The sequence below is a fragment of the Lithobates pipiens genome, unplaced genomic scaffold (genome assembly GCF_037356315.1).
Source record: "Lithobates pipiens isolate NorthernLeopardFrog02 unplaced genomic scaffold, aLitPip1_a1.2 Scaffold_8, whole genome shotgun sequence".
Taxonomy (NCBI): Eukaryota; Metazoa; Chordata; class Amphibia; order Anura; family Ranidae; genus Lithobates; species Lithobates pipiens.
Window position 1 is genome coordinate 498625990 of NW_027507903.1, and position 16128 is coordinate 498642117.

Consider the following 16128-nt stretch of genomic DNA (forward strand, 5'->3'; position numbering starts at 1 on the left):
GCGTTTAAGGGCCCTTTTACACCTATGCAGTCCGATGCGGTTGTGAATATATGCATGTTAGGCTACGTTCACATGGGCACTTTTCTGCAGATAGCTGCATTTAGACGCACTCCGTGCTATGGCCACATAAAAATTAGCTAATTAGCTGCATCCACAATTCTGCAGAAATGCCAACCCTGGATATACACTGTCTGCGTCCAGGGTCAGTCGGAAGTGCTATTTACATGAGCCACTGACAGCTGCTGCTGGTGGTACACAGCGTGTACAGGCAGTGTTGGCAAGAATATACTGATTCCTGCCAGTGGCCACCCCTGGATGCTGCTGTTCAGCCGTGTGAATGTAGCCGTATGACGTGTGTTGTGTTAAGGCAGCCCATTAATTTGATCTACAATGGAACATGCACGTTTTTTTTTTTTTTGTCAGCACAACTCTGACCAATGACATGCAGCCATCGCTGGACTGCATATAGACATGAACTGGCTGTTTACAGGCTGCATGCGATCAACGGTGCTGAAATGTTAAGGATGAAAAAAGCAAAAAATTAGTTTTGGTGTTTTTTTGGCAATTCTTTATGATGGAGAGTACTAAAGCAAATTAAATGTAATTGAGTTTGGGTTTACATCTGCTTTAATTCCATCTGATCCAAAAAAATATCAGTTTTGGGTGGACTGACCTTTCAAAATGATTAAAGAATACCCAATGGATTTACCAGATTCTCAGACAAGTAAAATAATTTTTTTAAATCTAAAGAACATTCTTCTTCATTTAATGGGTTCTCAATTTTACATTAAATATTGCATCCTCCTTTTTCTCTTCTTTTTCTTTATTGCAATTGAACAGTGTATTTAATTCTCAGTTTTGAATATGCAGATTTCGCTGACAGCAGTAATTGGTGATAACTGGGGCTTGTTAAACACCATTCACCTAATGACCTGTATAAGGCAGCATTGAGCCTACATCCCTGGAACGTCTTGGCTGCAAGGCTTGAGTAGACTACTGACAACAGGTAATATGTTCTTCATGTGATGTGATATACATAGATGTCCATAGAAAAATAGAAGTGTATGAAAAGATATTTGAATTTCACACTGGAGCGGTGCGCTAGCAGGACGGTGAAAAAAGTCCTGCTAGCCGTATCTTTGGAGCGGTGAAGGAGCAGTGTATTCATCGCTCCTACCCATTGAAATCAATGGGGCAGCGTGGCTATACCACTGGGAAAGCGCCGCTGCGGCAGCGCTTTGCGGGCAATTTTAACCCTTTTTCGGCCATTAGCGGGGGTTAAAACCGCACCGCTAGCGCCCACATACCGCCAGGAAAGCGGCGCTAAAAATAGCGCCGCTTTACCGCCGACGCCGCTCCCGCCCCAGTGTGAAAGGGGCCTTAAGCAACACTGTTGATGTTGTTTATCTAAGATTATTCTTACTGTATCTAATCAATATGTGTGGTGGATGTTGGTAGAACCTTATATTGCAGATGCACCAGAAATCAGGCTGTTAGGCTGCTGCTGGATGAACAGTTTGATGTTGGTCCAGTACTACAGACCATATAGTTTTGGAGAAGTTTGTCAACCATCACCATGTATGTTCCTGCATTGCCCAAAAGAAGTGCACATATATTATTTGAATGAAGAAGTGTTAATTGGTCCTAAATGTGTAGAGCGTCTCAGTTTCAACATTCAGGAATTCTTTATTTATTGTGAGTAAATCAAACGTATATATCCAAGCCACAGTTGTGTACTGAGCTGACGGTAAAAGAAACCCCAAACACTGAAGGGATTAAAGCTTTAGTAGTCACTGAGGGGAATTCAGCAAAGCTGCTGCATCATATTTGTTGTTATTTGGTGTTAATCCATCTTGTTAATGTATTGCGCCAAATTCATAAAGCCTTTCCGACCCTTTTGATTTTGACAGTGACTCATGCACCAAATTCAGTCAGTTGTAAAATGCGCTTCTTTACACTGTCACAAAATGTGCCAAATATAAAAAATAAAATACAGACACTTTGAATCTTACAAAAGTAGAGCTTTATAAGACCATTTAGACTGCATAGGGTGCACTATAAAACATATAAATGCCCTATGCACTCTTGCTTTAAAAACACACAACCCTTTTTTTCTAACACAACCCTGTAACATATGTCGTGGTGCGCTACAACACAGTTGCGTTGCCTTAGTGCTTATGGGTAAGATTCAGAATGAATGGCACAGCAATGCAGCAACAAATGTTAGTTGCATTACTTCTAGCTGTTGTACTGCAAGGTCCCACTGTGTGCACCATGTTTCTGACACAGTGCACCACAACATGCTGTAGTGTGTTTACATGCATTGTGGTATGCTGCAACTCATATGCGTCAGATGTGCTTTGGGTTAATGCACTGGGATGCCACTAACAATAAATGTCACCACAACAAACCAACACGTGTAACATGCCTAAGTCAGAAGCAGACCAGAAGACGCACGGGACTGGTGCAATTCGCACCGGAGCCACTCGGGAGATGTGTGTACCGGCTCCATAGAGAGCCAATCCGTCTCCTGTCATGCAAATTGGATGTGGGAAAGCCCTCTTCCAATTCGCAACAGTGTGAGCCCAGTCTTAAGGTGAAATACTGTAATGTGCGCATTCCCTCAACGCTTCACACTGCAAAGTTATGAATGGTCACAAATGGGTAAGAAACTAGCCCTATGACTCCCACTTTAGGGATTTTGGTTACATTTTTGCAAAAACTCAGACAGCAAGAAAACACAGAGGAAATTGCACCAGTTTGTGTTAGTGGGACAACATTCAATCAAGATGCTAAATGCATTTTTTTTCTTCCTTTTTATAAGCAACAGTGGAAATGAGAATTTCTTCAAATCATGGACTTAACCAGGACTGGACTGCACGCAAGCGCAGTCTGAATTCATGTTTGTCCTCATTATAATAGACCTTACCAACACAGCTCAATACAATTGGTAGAAAGCTGAGTGTAATATGGTCAGTGCGTATTAGTTGAGTTAAACCCACTTTCTAATATGAATCCAAGTGATTGAGAGAACAAAGGCAACCCACCAGTAATGATCATGCATGACAGACAAATTTTCAGTCATTTTTATTAATTGAATTTTTTTTTAATTATTTGATTGAAAGTACTTAAATGTTTATTTAAACTTATGGAAAAGTGAATTTAAATTGAGATCGATCCGATTTGCTTGTGATTCCAGCAGCAATATAGGTAGCCATTGGTGCCTGAGTTTTGGGTGTTCCCACCCAGCTGGGGAGTTTGTGCTTTTTCCTGTTAAAGTGGTTGTAAACCCTTACAAACCACTTTGACCTACAGATAAGCCTAGATTAAGGCTTACCTGTAGGTCCAAGAAATATCTCCTAAACCTATATGGTTTAGGAGATATTTGCCCGAAAACAGGCACCGCTGTCTACGGCGCATGCGCCGTAGACAGCGGCGCGCAGGCGCACTGAGCGCGGCATTCTCAACGATGAAGCTGCCGCGCGTGTCAGCTCCCGTGCGCATCGCGGGAGTGACGTCATCGCGGCTTCGCCGAATGACAGCGGCGGGGCTGCGAGACCCCACCAAGAAGATGGCTGCGGCAGACTACAGGGGACAGCGGCGACTTCGCTGGCTCCTGTGTCAGGTAAGTGACACATAATGGACTACTATGCGATGCATAGTAGTCCATTATGCTTTGACTTTGCAGGGAATGAAAGAGGAAGTAAACTCATCAGGGTTTACTTCCTCTTTAATATCTTTATAACATGAAATAAATACCAAATCCAGCAGGGATGGTGAGAGCCCTTATAATAGACACAGCCAGTGCGTAGACCTAAGAATTCAGTACAGGAATAGTGGAAACCCTTATAATGGGCACAGTAGGATTGCAGCTCTTGGAACTCAGCCAAGAGATGGTGGGAACCCCTCATAATAGACACAATGGGGGTTATTTACTAAAGGAAAATCCACTTTGCATTTGAAAGTGCACTTGGAAGTAAAGTCCCTGTAGATCTGAGGGGGACATGCAAGGAAAATAAAAAACAGCATTTTAGCTTGCACATGATTGGATGATAAACTCAGCAGAGCTTCCACTCATTTCAGATCTACCCCTTAGATTTAGAACGACTGCACTTGCAGTGCAAAGTGGATTTGCCTTTCGCAGATAACCCCCAATGGGTGTACAGACCTGGGAACTCAGATCAGGGATGGTGGGAATCCCTCAAAATTGGCACAGCAGGTGTGTGAACCTGATAACTCAATGAAGGTATAATGGGAGCCTATCATATTTGGCACAGCAGGTGTGCAGACATGTGAACTCATCTCGGGGATGGTGGGAGCTCTTCGTAATGGCACAGAGGTCTTGCAATGAGAGTCCCTGAGAGTTAAAAAAAACTGTTTGGTGGATTAACTCTCCAATTTTGGTGGACTTACCATTTAATTGTGAGCATATGCGTTCTTTGAACAGGTATACCTGCAGCATGCTTGTTTGAATGGATACGACTGGTGAGGGCAGCACCAAGAAGGGAAAGCGTAGGAAAGATAAAGGGAAAGCTCCAGCCAGGAAACGTCCAGCACGGACTCGAAAACCCACTTCTGTCACTCACCTCGTCCAACAGCTGCATCAGACTGTGTTTCCTAGTACTAATACACACGCCACGAGGGTAGGTAGAGTCTAGGTAGTGTCTGGTCAAAGAAAGTTAACATATCCTTAAAGACTAACTTTACATTCAATCCCTCCCTGGGCAAAGTTTTAAATGTAAAGCATACATACCTTAATTGCATGTGTCCTCTACATGGTCATGTGGTGTGCCCACCTTAATGCTCCTTAGAAAGGTGTTCAAGTTGTGACATCAGTACTGTATAATGCAGCAGTGCACTATTTGCCTAGGCTGTGTGATGACACTAGCCAGGTGGGTGTGTCTGTCCATGACAACCTGGGCTCCCAAGAAGTGGTTGGATGAAGCTGAACGTTGCTGAGCCCAGAAAACTGGACATCAAAAAGTGAAAAGTACTTGCTGTTGGGGGCAGCGGCAGAGAGATGGTGAGTATTGTAGCAAGGTCTTTTTTTTTTTTTTTTTTTTTTGTTTACTGGTGTTGCTGGGATCTGGTTGAATATTTGTTTATTGTTACAAATCAGGTAACAGTTTAATACAATAAGTATGAGTTGAGGGGGGAAGGGGGGTATAGAATGAAGAAGGTTGGGGAAGGGGGGAAGGGTAAGGAGTGCATTGCTTACATAACAACTTACAGGCATCTGCAGAGTTTGCTCATCAAGTTATACAGTAAAACCCACACAAGAAGGAAATTATCATTAATCCTCCTCTACGGTTATGTCCATACAAGGACCCTGTTCGGGGGGTCTATGTAGTCCGGGAGCCTGTGAGCCTAAAATGGTAGCTGACGTGGCATGAGGCAGATTCGCCGCTTGTGTGACCTCTTGGTCCACCTAGGTAAGGGGGACAGGGTGTCAATAAGAGGGATTCAACAAGAACGGTCCCAGATAGTCCACCTGGGGGTCTGCGTTAAGCTCTTTGATCCGTGAGACTACGCCGATCAGTCTGCCCGTGCCCCATGTTGGGATCTACTTTTAAACAAACCAAAGAAAACCCTGGAGTTGGGCTTTAAAGCTTAACTCTGAGAATAAGTAAGTCCACCAAAATCTACCCTTGTTTAGTATGAGGTGCAGGGATAAAGTGTATTACTTACCCTATGCCTAGGTCTGGTGGTTCCAACACTTTCAAGTCCCACGTGGTGGGTGGTACTAGGGCATCTTCACACAGTGCAGGGGAAGCATGCAACTGCTGCCCAAAGCTGCATAGAGAGAACATTACAGGGGACCACCACATAGATTGAGGAAGCCTGCCAAATCCCTAGAAGCACCACTAGAAGCCCCACTGCAGGGGTAGATTTTCAGCTATAAAGTGAATCTGTGTTTTTTAAATGTAGTAAAACAGGATCAGGGTCACTTTAACCAGTTGAGATCCGCGCTATTGCCAAATGACAGCTACAGCGCGGACCTCCTTTGCCGGGACGACGTCTATTGACGTTGTCCCGTGCACGAGCGGCCTGTGCGCCCCCTGAGGGGCGCGCTCTGTGATCGGCGAGTCTCACGGATCCGAGCAAGGGGTCGATCCCGATCCCTTACCACATGATCAGCTGTCAGCCAATGACAGCTGATCATGTGATACAACGGAGCCGGTAATCGGCTATTATTCCTCCTCACGCTGACAGCGCAAGGAGAAAAAAAAAAGAGCCGATCACCGGCGGCCGTGATCGGGACATCAGTCCCGATCACGGCCAGCCCTGCCAGTGCCCACCTGCCCCCTGCCAGTGCCACCCATCAATAAATAAGTGCCCCCCGTCAGTGCCACCCAGCAGTGCCACCCATCAGTGCCCGCAATCTTCCTCAACAAAGGTGCTGCACTCCAGTGCCACATATCCGTGCCCATCAGTGTCATCTACCAGTGCCCATCAGTGCCGCCCAGCAGAGCCACCTATCAGTGCCACCTATCAGTGCCCATCAGTCCCATCTATCAGTGGTACCTATCAGTGCCCCTTAGTGCCACCCATCCGTGCCATCTTATCTGTGCCCATCAGTGCCGCCTTATCTGTGCCCATCAGTACTACCTTATCTGTGCCTATCAGTGCCACCTTAACTATGCCTATTGGTGCCACCTTAGCTATGCCTATCAGTGCCGCCTCATCAGCGACTTCAATGAAGGAGAAAAATGACCTGTTTGCAAAATTTTATAACAAACTATTAAACATGATTTTTTTATTTTGCATCTTTTTTTGTTTAGCAAAAAATAAAACTCCCAGCTGTAATTAAATACCACCAAAAGAAAGCTCTATTTGTGGGAAAAAAATGATAAAAATTTCATTTGGGTACAGTGTTGTATGCCCGCGCAATTGTCATTCAAAGTGCATCAGCGCTGAAAGCTGAAAATTGCTCTGGGCAGGAGGGGGGTTTAAGTGCCCAGTAAGCAAGTGGTTAAAGGTGGCCCCACTAATAGCATTTACATGACTTTCCTTTGTTTGCTTACTGCCTCTGTATTTTTAGGTATGGGGTGCATGTGACTTTAAATATATGTGGACTCTTGCCTTGTGATCACATAATCTCTCTCTCAGTTGCATCAGAGGCTTTGAAAGCTAGGGGTGAAGAAACAGTAGTACACTAATCTTTTCAGTGAATTAATGTTTGCATTTCTATGTGAGCACAAGTCCTGGCTATTAGGGAACAGAAAAGTTTACATATAATCTCTTTTATTTACAACTAACAGTTTACTAGGGACAGCTATCACTACACTCTGACGCTGCTTTCTCATAAAGCAGCACCTACAGTATTTCTGCCTTTCCCCTGCTGTCTAATTACAGAAGACTTTGTATTATGTGAACCCAATCACAAAATACAATGCTCTCTATGATTAAGCAGGAGGAGAAGGGCAGGCAGTGCGGCTGCATACAACTCTGCAGCTTAAGAGCTAAGACCAGAAGGTCAGAATGTTGGAGTGTCGAAAGTATAACAATAACTACTAGCACTAAGTAAAAATTGTAAATTAAAGAGATAAATTCACAATGTGACATGCAGTTCATTGGACCCAACCCTTACCAATCAAGAACATTTTAGAACGTTTCTGGATTCCTGGAGTTCAGCATTAAGCCTCTTTGTTTTGTGTCACAGTGTTTTTTATTAATGAGCAGTCAGGCACTTGGTGGTTTCACATATATTGCTATATAGACTATGTTGTTATTATTATTGATTTATATAGCGCCACCAGTTTACGCATTGCTTTACAATGTATAGGGCAGACAACACAATTACAGTACAATACAAGAGGTACAGGAGGGCCCTGCTCATAGAGCTTACATTCTAAAGGGAGGGGGTGGTGGTACAAAAGGTAATAGCTGCAGAGAATGATTTGATGGGGGTGGCAACAGTGGGCTTACAGGGGCAGTTTTTAGTGTACCTATGGGTATAAGATTCTCAGCTGGCAGATGCCCGAGGAGCTAGTGGCTGGTGTTAGTCAGTTTTAGCTGATCTTATTTACCTTGCAGAGATGGTCAGTACCGCAGGTTTCTACTCACTCTCCTTCTTTTCTCAATAGGAATAAACATACATGCTTGAGTGATTCAGTTGTGGATGTTTATGCCAGAATCTGAAACTGTGAAGGGGGAAAAAAAAGCTTACCATGCTCCCTACTGATTAGAGCGCTGTAGCTTTGACCCTGGCATGACAGACCTTTGCAGAGAAACCACTGCTTCCATGCCGAGAGCAACGGTCTGTGTCTGCAGAATGCTTGCAGGGGACAGACTTTTCTACTCCAGGCTATGGCTGCTTTCTAAAGAAAACAAACCGTAAGACATTGCAACCTCTCGTTTTTATGCACCTACAATGTATTTAGCTGATTTAAACTGAAAGTATACAGTTGTGCTCATAATGCCGCGTACACACGATCGGACTATCCGACGGACTTCGCAGCGGAGGTCCGCCGGACTTTCCGAACGAGCGGACCTGCCCACACACGACCGGACTTTTCCGGCGGACAATCCGCCGGATTATGGTGGGAGTACCCCGGACTTTTGAAATGAACGGACTTGCACACACACGGAGAAAAGTCCGTTCATTTTGAACGCGGCTCCAGGCAGACAGGACTAGCGAAGAAATTCAATGTCGCCACCTTCATCGGCGATATTGACACATCGCTAGCCCCATCACCTGGTATGGACTTAAAGGGGAAGCCCTGCGCCGTTTCGGCGTGGTGGGTCCTCCCAAAGTCCATATCAGACCCTTATCCGAGCACGCAGCCTGGCCGGTCAGGAAAAGGGGCCCCCTGAGCCGTACAAGGCCGCATGCCCTCAACATGGGGTGGTGCTTTGGGGAAGGGGGGTCCTGCGGCCCCCCCACCCCAAAGCACCTTGTCCCCAAGTTGATGAGAACAAGGGCCTCTTTCCGACAACCCTGGCCGTTGGTTGCTGGGGTCTGCAGGCGGGGGGGCTTATCGGAATCCGGGAGCCCCCTTTATTACCAGCCCCCCACCCTATGTGAATGAGTATGGGGTACCATGTACCCCTACCCATTCACCTGGGGAAAAAAAAATGTAAATAAGAAAACACAACACAAGTTTTTAAAATAATTTATTAGACAGCTCCGGTGGTCTTCCGTCGGAAGAAGACCCCTGGACGGCGGCAGTGACGAAGAAGAAAGCCGGGCTCCTCCGCTCGTAAAAGAGCAGAAGATAGCGGAGGAGTCCAACAAGAAGACCCCCCCAAGACAGAAGACCACTGGAGCTGGGTAATAAATTATTTAAAAAAATTGTGTTATGTTTGTTTTATTTACACTTTTTTTTTCCCCCAGGTGAATGGGTAGGGGTACATGGTACCCCATACTTATTCACATAGGATGGGGAGCCGGTATCTGGGGGTCCCTTAACCACTTTAGCCCCGGACCAATTTTCAGCCTAAGGACCAGAGGTCTTTTTACAATTTCGCACTGCACTGCTTTAACTGGTAATTGTGCGGTCATGCAATGTTGTACCCAAACGAAATTTGCGTCCTTTTCTTCCCACAAATAGAGCTTTCTTTTGATGGTATTTGATTGCCTCTGCGATTTTTATTTTTTGCAATATAAATGGAAAAAGACAGAAAATTTTGAGAAAAAAATATATTTTCTACTTTTTGTTATAAGAAAAATCTAATAAACTCAATTTTAGTCATACATTTAGAGCAAAATTTATTCAGCCACATGTCTTTAGTAAAAAAAATGTCAATAAGCGTATATTTATTGGTTTGCGCAAAAGTTATAGCGTCTACAAACTAGAGTACATTTTCTGGAATTTACACAGCTTTTAATTTATAACTGCCTATCTCATTTCTTGAGGTGCTAAAATGGCAGGGCAGTACAAACCCCCCCCCCCAAATGACCCCATTTTGGAAAGTAGACACCCCAAGGAAATTGCTGAGGGACATTTTGAGCCCATTGAATATTTTTTTTTTGTCCCAAGTGATTGAATAATGACACAAAAAAAAAAAAAGTTTACAAAAAGTTGTCACTAAATGTGATATATTGCTCACACATGCCATAGTTATATGTGGAATTGCACCCCAAAATATATTCTGCTGATTCTCCTGAGTACGGGGATACCACATATGTGGGACTTTTTGGGAGTCTAGCTGCGTACGGCACCCCGAAAACCAATCACTGCCTTCAGGATTTCTAAGGGTGCAAATTTTTGATTTCACTCCTCACTACCTATCACAGTTTCGAAGGCCATAAAATGCCAAACCCCCCCCCCCAAATGACCCCATTTTGGAAAGTAGACACCCCAAGCTATTTACTGAGAGGCATGTTGAGTCCATGAAATATTTTATATTAAGTTGCAGGAATATTACAATTTTTTATTTTTTTTTGCACAAAGTTGTCACTAAATGATATATTGCTCACACATGCTATGGGCATAAGTCAAATTACACCCCAAAATAAATTCTGCTGCTTTTTCCGAGTACGGGGATACCACATGTGGGGGACTTTTTGGGAGCCTAGCCACGTACGTGACCCCGAAAACCAAGCACTGCCTTCCGGATTTAAATATAAAACGCTACCAAAAAAAAACTGTTAGCGATCGCAGGGATCAGGCCTGACTCTGCGATCGCTGCAGTTATGTGTTTAGTGTTTTGTAAGTGACAGTGATCGATCGATACTGCACTTGGGTGGGTTGGGCGGAGGGGCAAAACGCAGGTGCTAGCAGGTATCTGGGCTGATCCCGCTAACAATGCGTTTTTTTGGAACCCTAAACTGCTGGGGACGCTAGTATAGATCTGATCAGATATTGATCTGTTCAGATTCTATACCACTACGGGAGGTGTATGCTTTGCGCGTGGGTGTTAGCGGTACTGGCACTAACCTAGCGCTGCCTGGGGCGAAGCAGACCCTGACCCTAAAACCTAATTGATATCACCCGCCGGGTGATCAGGGGGTTAAACCTTTATTGGGTAATAAATGGTGGGTGCCCTGATGCTATAAAAAGCAAACTAACTAACCAGAGTCACCCGTAACACTTATACGGTGATCACTGGTGAAAGGGTTAACTAGGGGCAATCAGGGGGTTAAAATTTTTATTAGGTAGTATATGGGGGTCCCTGGCGCTATATAAAAACCTGACGAGGAACCTAAATAACTAACTGGCTAACCAGCGTCACCAGTGACACTTATACGGTGATCGCTGGTGAAAGGGTTAACTAGGGGCAATCAGGGGGTTAAAACCATTATTGGGTAGTATATGGGGGTACCTAGCGCTATAAAAACCTGGCGGTGAACCTAAAAAAATAACTAGCTACCTAGCGACACTAATGCAGCGATCAGAAAAATGATCGCTTAGTGACACTGGCAAAAGGGGGTGAAAGGGTTAACTAGGGGCAATCAGGGGGTTAAACCCATTATTGGGTAGTATATGGAAGTACCTAGCGCTATAAAAAACCTGGCGGTGAACCTAAAAAAATAACTAGCTACCTAGCGACACTAATGCAGCGATCAGAAAAACGATCGCTTAGTGACACTGGCAAAAGGGGGTGAAAGGGTTAAAGCGGAGGTCCACCCTAAAGTGGACCTTCTGCTCATTGGAATCCTCCCCCCCCCCCCTCTGGCGCCACAATTGGCACCTTTCAGGGGGGAGGGGGGTGCAGGTACCTGTACAGTACAGGTATCTGCACCCACTTCCGGGATAGCTCTCTGCAGAAAGGGGCGTAGATTATGCCCCTTTCCGAAAGTCCCCCGCTGCCTGCTGGGAAACACACAGATCCCAGAGGCAGCGGGTCCATCCTTATTGCGCAGCGCGACTCGCGCATTCGCAGTAGGGAACCGGGAAATGAAGCCGAAAGGCTCCACTTCCTGATTCCCATACCCAAGATGGCGGCGGCAGCACCTGAGAGACGATCGAGAGATCGGCGTCGGGTGCCGACATGGCGGGCGCGCTGGACAGGTAAGTGTCACTATTTTAAAAGTCAGCAGCTGCAGTATTTGTAGCTGCTGGCTTTAAAAAAAAAAAAAAAAACGCGGACTCCCGCTTTAACTCTAAGGGCAATCAGGGGGTTAAACCTTTATTGGGGGGTGGTAGGGGGCTACCCTGGACCTAACACTAACTGCCCTGACACTTTTTACTTTTACAACTGACACTGAATGCAGTGATCAGTAAATAAATGATCACTGCTATCAGTGACACTATGACTGGGAGGGGGAGCGGGGAGGGGGGGGGGGGTTTGTGTGCCTATGTGTGCCTACATGTCAGTGTAGTGTTGGTGCACACTTACTTTTAGTCTTCTCCTCGTAGTCCGGTCAAAAATACCGCCCCGAGGAGAATGACATCACTTCCTCCCTGCCTGTGTATACAATACACAGTGGGAGGAAGCTTCTCATTCGCCAGGAGCGATCGAGAGGGGATGGCCAGAAACCAACGGCCATCCCCTTATCCCGGATCGCTCCTGAAGCAAAACGGACTGCCGCATCCAGCGGGAGGAGGTCCGATCGGACCCCCCACCCGCTGGAAGGCAAGCACGTACATGTACGTGCTTGTGCCTGTACATGCCATTGTGATGACGTACAATGGCATGCGGCGGTCGTTAAGTGGTTAATTAAAGGGGGCTCCCAGATTCCGATAAGCCCCCTGCCCGCAGACCCCGACAACCAATGGCCAGGGTTGTCGGGAAGAGGCCCTTGTCCTCATCAACATGGGGACAAGATGCCCCATGTTGAGGGCACGCACCCTTGTATGGCTCGGGGGGGGGGGCGCTAGCTCGTCCCCACCCCCTTTCCTGACCGGCCGGGCTGCGTGCTCGGATAAGGGTCTGATATGGACTTTGGGGGGACCCCACCCAGAAACGGCGTAGGGCTTCCCCTTTAAGTCCATACCAGGTGACGAGGCTAGCGACGTGTCAAACTAGCTGATGAAGGCAGCGACATTGACTTCCTTCGCTAGTCCCGTCTACCTGGAGCCACGTTCAAAATGAACAGACTTTTCTCCGTGTGGGCAGGTCCGTTCATTTCAAAAGTCCGGCGGACTAGCGCACAGACGGGCGGATTGTCCGCTGGAGTCCGGCGGACAATTTTGAGTCAAAACTCCTTTCTAAGTCCCCCGGAGCCCACACACAGGCGGATAGTCCGATCGTGTGTACGGGGCATACGTTTACGTACCCTTGCAGAATTTATGATTTCTTTGACATTTTTCTGAGAATATGAATGATAATGCATAAACATTTCTTTCACTCATGGTTAGTTTTTGGCTGAAACCATTTATTATCAATCAACTGTGTTTACTCTTTTTAAATCCTAATGGCAACAGAAACTACCCAAATGACCCTGTTCAAAAGTTTACACAGCCTGGTGATTTTAGCTTGATAACATGCACACAAGTTGACACAAAGGGGTTTGAATGGCTATTAAAGGTAACCATTCTCACCTGTGATCTGTTTGCTTGTAATTAGTGTGTGTGTGTGTGTGTGTGTGTGTGTGTGTGTGTGTGTGTGTGTGTGTGTATAAAAGGTCAATGAGTTTCTGGACTCCTGACAGACCCTTGCATCTTTCATCCAGTGCTCCACTGACATTTCTGGATTCTGAGTCATGGAGAAAACAAAAAAATTGTCAGGATCTGCGGAAAAAGGTAATTGAACTGTATAAAACAGGAAAGGGATATAAAAAGATATCCAAGGAATTGAGAATGCCAATCAGAAGTGTTCAAACTCTAATCAAGAAGTGGAAAATAAGGGGTTCTGTTGAAACAAAACCACGGTCAGGTAGACCAATTGAAATTTCAGCCACAACTGCCTGGAAAATGCAAAGAAAAACCCACAAATAACTTCAGGTGAAATACAGGACTCTGAAAACAAGTGGTATGGTTGTTTCAAGATGCACAATAAGGAGGCACTTGAAGAAAGATGGGCTGCATGGTCGAGTCACCAGAAAGCCATTACTGCGCAAATGCCAAAAAGTATCCCGCTTACAATACGCCAAACAGCACGAGACAAGCCTCAAACCTTCTGGCACAAAGTCATTGTGAATGATGAGACCAAAATGTAGCTTTTTAGCCACAATCATAAATGCTACATTTGGAGAGGAGTCAACAAGGCCTATGGTGAAAGGTACACCATTCCTACTGTGAAACACGGAGGTGGATCGCTGCTGTTTTAGGGATGTGTGAGCTACGAAGGCACAGGAAATTTGGTCAAAATTGATGGCAAGATGAATGCAGTATGTTATTAAAAAATACTGGAGGAACATTTGCCAGGAAGCTGCGCATGGGACTTACTTGGACATTCCAACATGACAATGATCTAAAACAAGGCCAAGTCGACCTGTCATTGGCTACAGCACAATAAAGTGAAGGTTCTGGAGTGGCCATCTCAGTCTCCTGACCTCAATATCATTGAGCCACTCTGCGGAGGTCTCAAACATGCAGTTCATGTAAGACAGCCCAAGAATTTACAGGAACTGGAGGCTTTTTGCCAAGAGGAATGGGCAGCTTTACCATCTGAGAAGATAAAGAGCCTCATCCACAAATACCACAAAAGACTTCAAATTGTCATTGATTTTAAGAATTGGGGTATGTAAACTTCTGATCAAGGTCATTTGGGTAGTTTCTGTTGCCATTATGATTTTAAAAAGAGTAAACACAGTTGATTGATTATAAATGGCTTCAGCCAACAATAACCATGAGTGAAAGAAAAGTTTTTGTGTTATCATTCATATTCTCTGAAAAATTTCCAAGAAATCATAAATTCTGCCAGTGTATGTAAACTTATGAGCACAATTGTAACTAAACATGAAACTTTTTAAATTTGGGATAGAGTGGAAATGGACTAGAACACCTATTAGCCCTTGTACACACAGTCGGAAATTCCGTCGGAAAATGTCCGATCGGAAATTGTTGTCGGATAAGCCGACCGCGTGTGGGCTTCATCGGACGGTTTCCGTCGGAATATTCGACCAAGAAAGTTTGAGAGCTGGATATAAAATTTTCCGACAACATGATCTGATGCGCGTCTGTTCCGATCATGTGTAGCCTAGTCCGACGGACAAAGTGCCACGCATGCTCAGAATAAATTCTGAGACAGGAGTGCTCGGTCAGGTGAAATTACCGTTCTTAATCGATATAGCACATTCGTCACGCTGCAATGTTAAAAATTCTTTAATACAGCGCAATCTCTCTTTCTTTATAATGCTACAAGAATGAAGTTGTTTTGCTGCTCATGTTCACATACACTTCTCCCAAACTTATTTCTTTATTCTTTTTCCTCATTTCATGAATACAATATTTTAATTCGTCACCTCTCCCCAATCTTTTTTTTTTATTTCATTATTATCTTTTTATTTTATGGTTATATTTTTTAATATCTAGGAGGTTGTTTGGTGTTGGTGCCCCTTGTTATTAATTTGACTTTGTATGTTTGAAGTGTACCTGCCTACTCACAAATAAACTGTCCTTTTTGAAGTAAAACACAAAGGCAAGTATTTCTTGAAGCAAAAAACCTTTATTTAGGTGTCAAACAAATAAACAGGAAGGCAGCGCTGGAGAAACTGGTCAATTTGGCGAAGCCTTTGGCCCCCAGGGCAGACATCAATTATTTTTTAAATTCTAAATTGGTGGCCTGAGGAGTACATATCTAAAGGGAGAACAGTGTGATCCAGAAATCTAAGAGATCAGGAAGAGCAGATGACATCTATGTCCCCAGGCTGTGGTCATACAAGAGCCTGCATCTTTTGTCAGACCAGACTGAACCCAGGCCATCACTCTCTGGTCTTCCTTAGGCACTTCCCTCCAGGCTTCCTTCTAGGCTGTGGCTCTGCTCTTGTAGTTGTGGCAGGAGGGGGCGATAGTTGACCACTTGCCACAGCCTCCTCCCGGCTGAGGTCTTCCTGTGTATGAAAATGGGACATAGTTTTAGTTTCTCTTATATTCACTGACCGACACAGCTCCTCTCTGTAACAAAATGGGTTGTCAGCCCTATCACTGGAGATTACTAGGCAAAGTTGTAACACAACACCCCACAGCCTGCCCTAGCAGACTCAGTTTTATTTTGCCTAGTGAAGGAGATGCACCTAGGAACCCTGCGGTCCCATAGATCCGTGTTTTTTTGATGCAGATGCTTGGCTTTTTCCGC

At 45.0% G+C, this 16128-nt stretch overlaps 1 protein-coding gene across 3 annotated transcripts in view; it reads left to right on the forward strand.

Moving 5' to 3' along the window:
* The first annotated feature begins 868 nt into the window (after positions 1-868).
* Positions 869-16128, forward strand: part of STRA8 (stimulated by retinoic acid 8) — a 66238-nt gene continuing 50978 nt past the window's right edge. For 2 of the 3 annotated variants that reach the window (XM_077469189.1, XM_077469190.1), the window contains exon 1: positions 869-1006. Coding sequence is in view for 1 of the 3 variants with exons in the window: in XM_077469191.1 (XP_077325317.1) it covers positions 4473-4643 (171 nt within the window). In the remaining 2 variants the exon portion in view is untranslated. Of the gene's footprint in view, positions 1007-4459; positions 4644-16128 lie in introns of those variants that run through there. The other variant, XM_077469191.1, reaches the window with a different exon arrangement.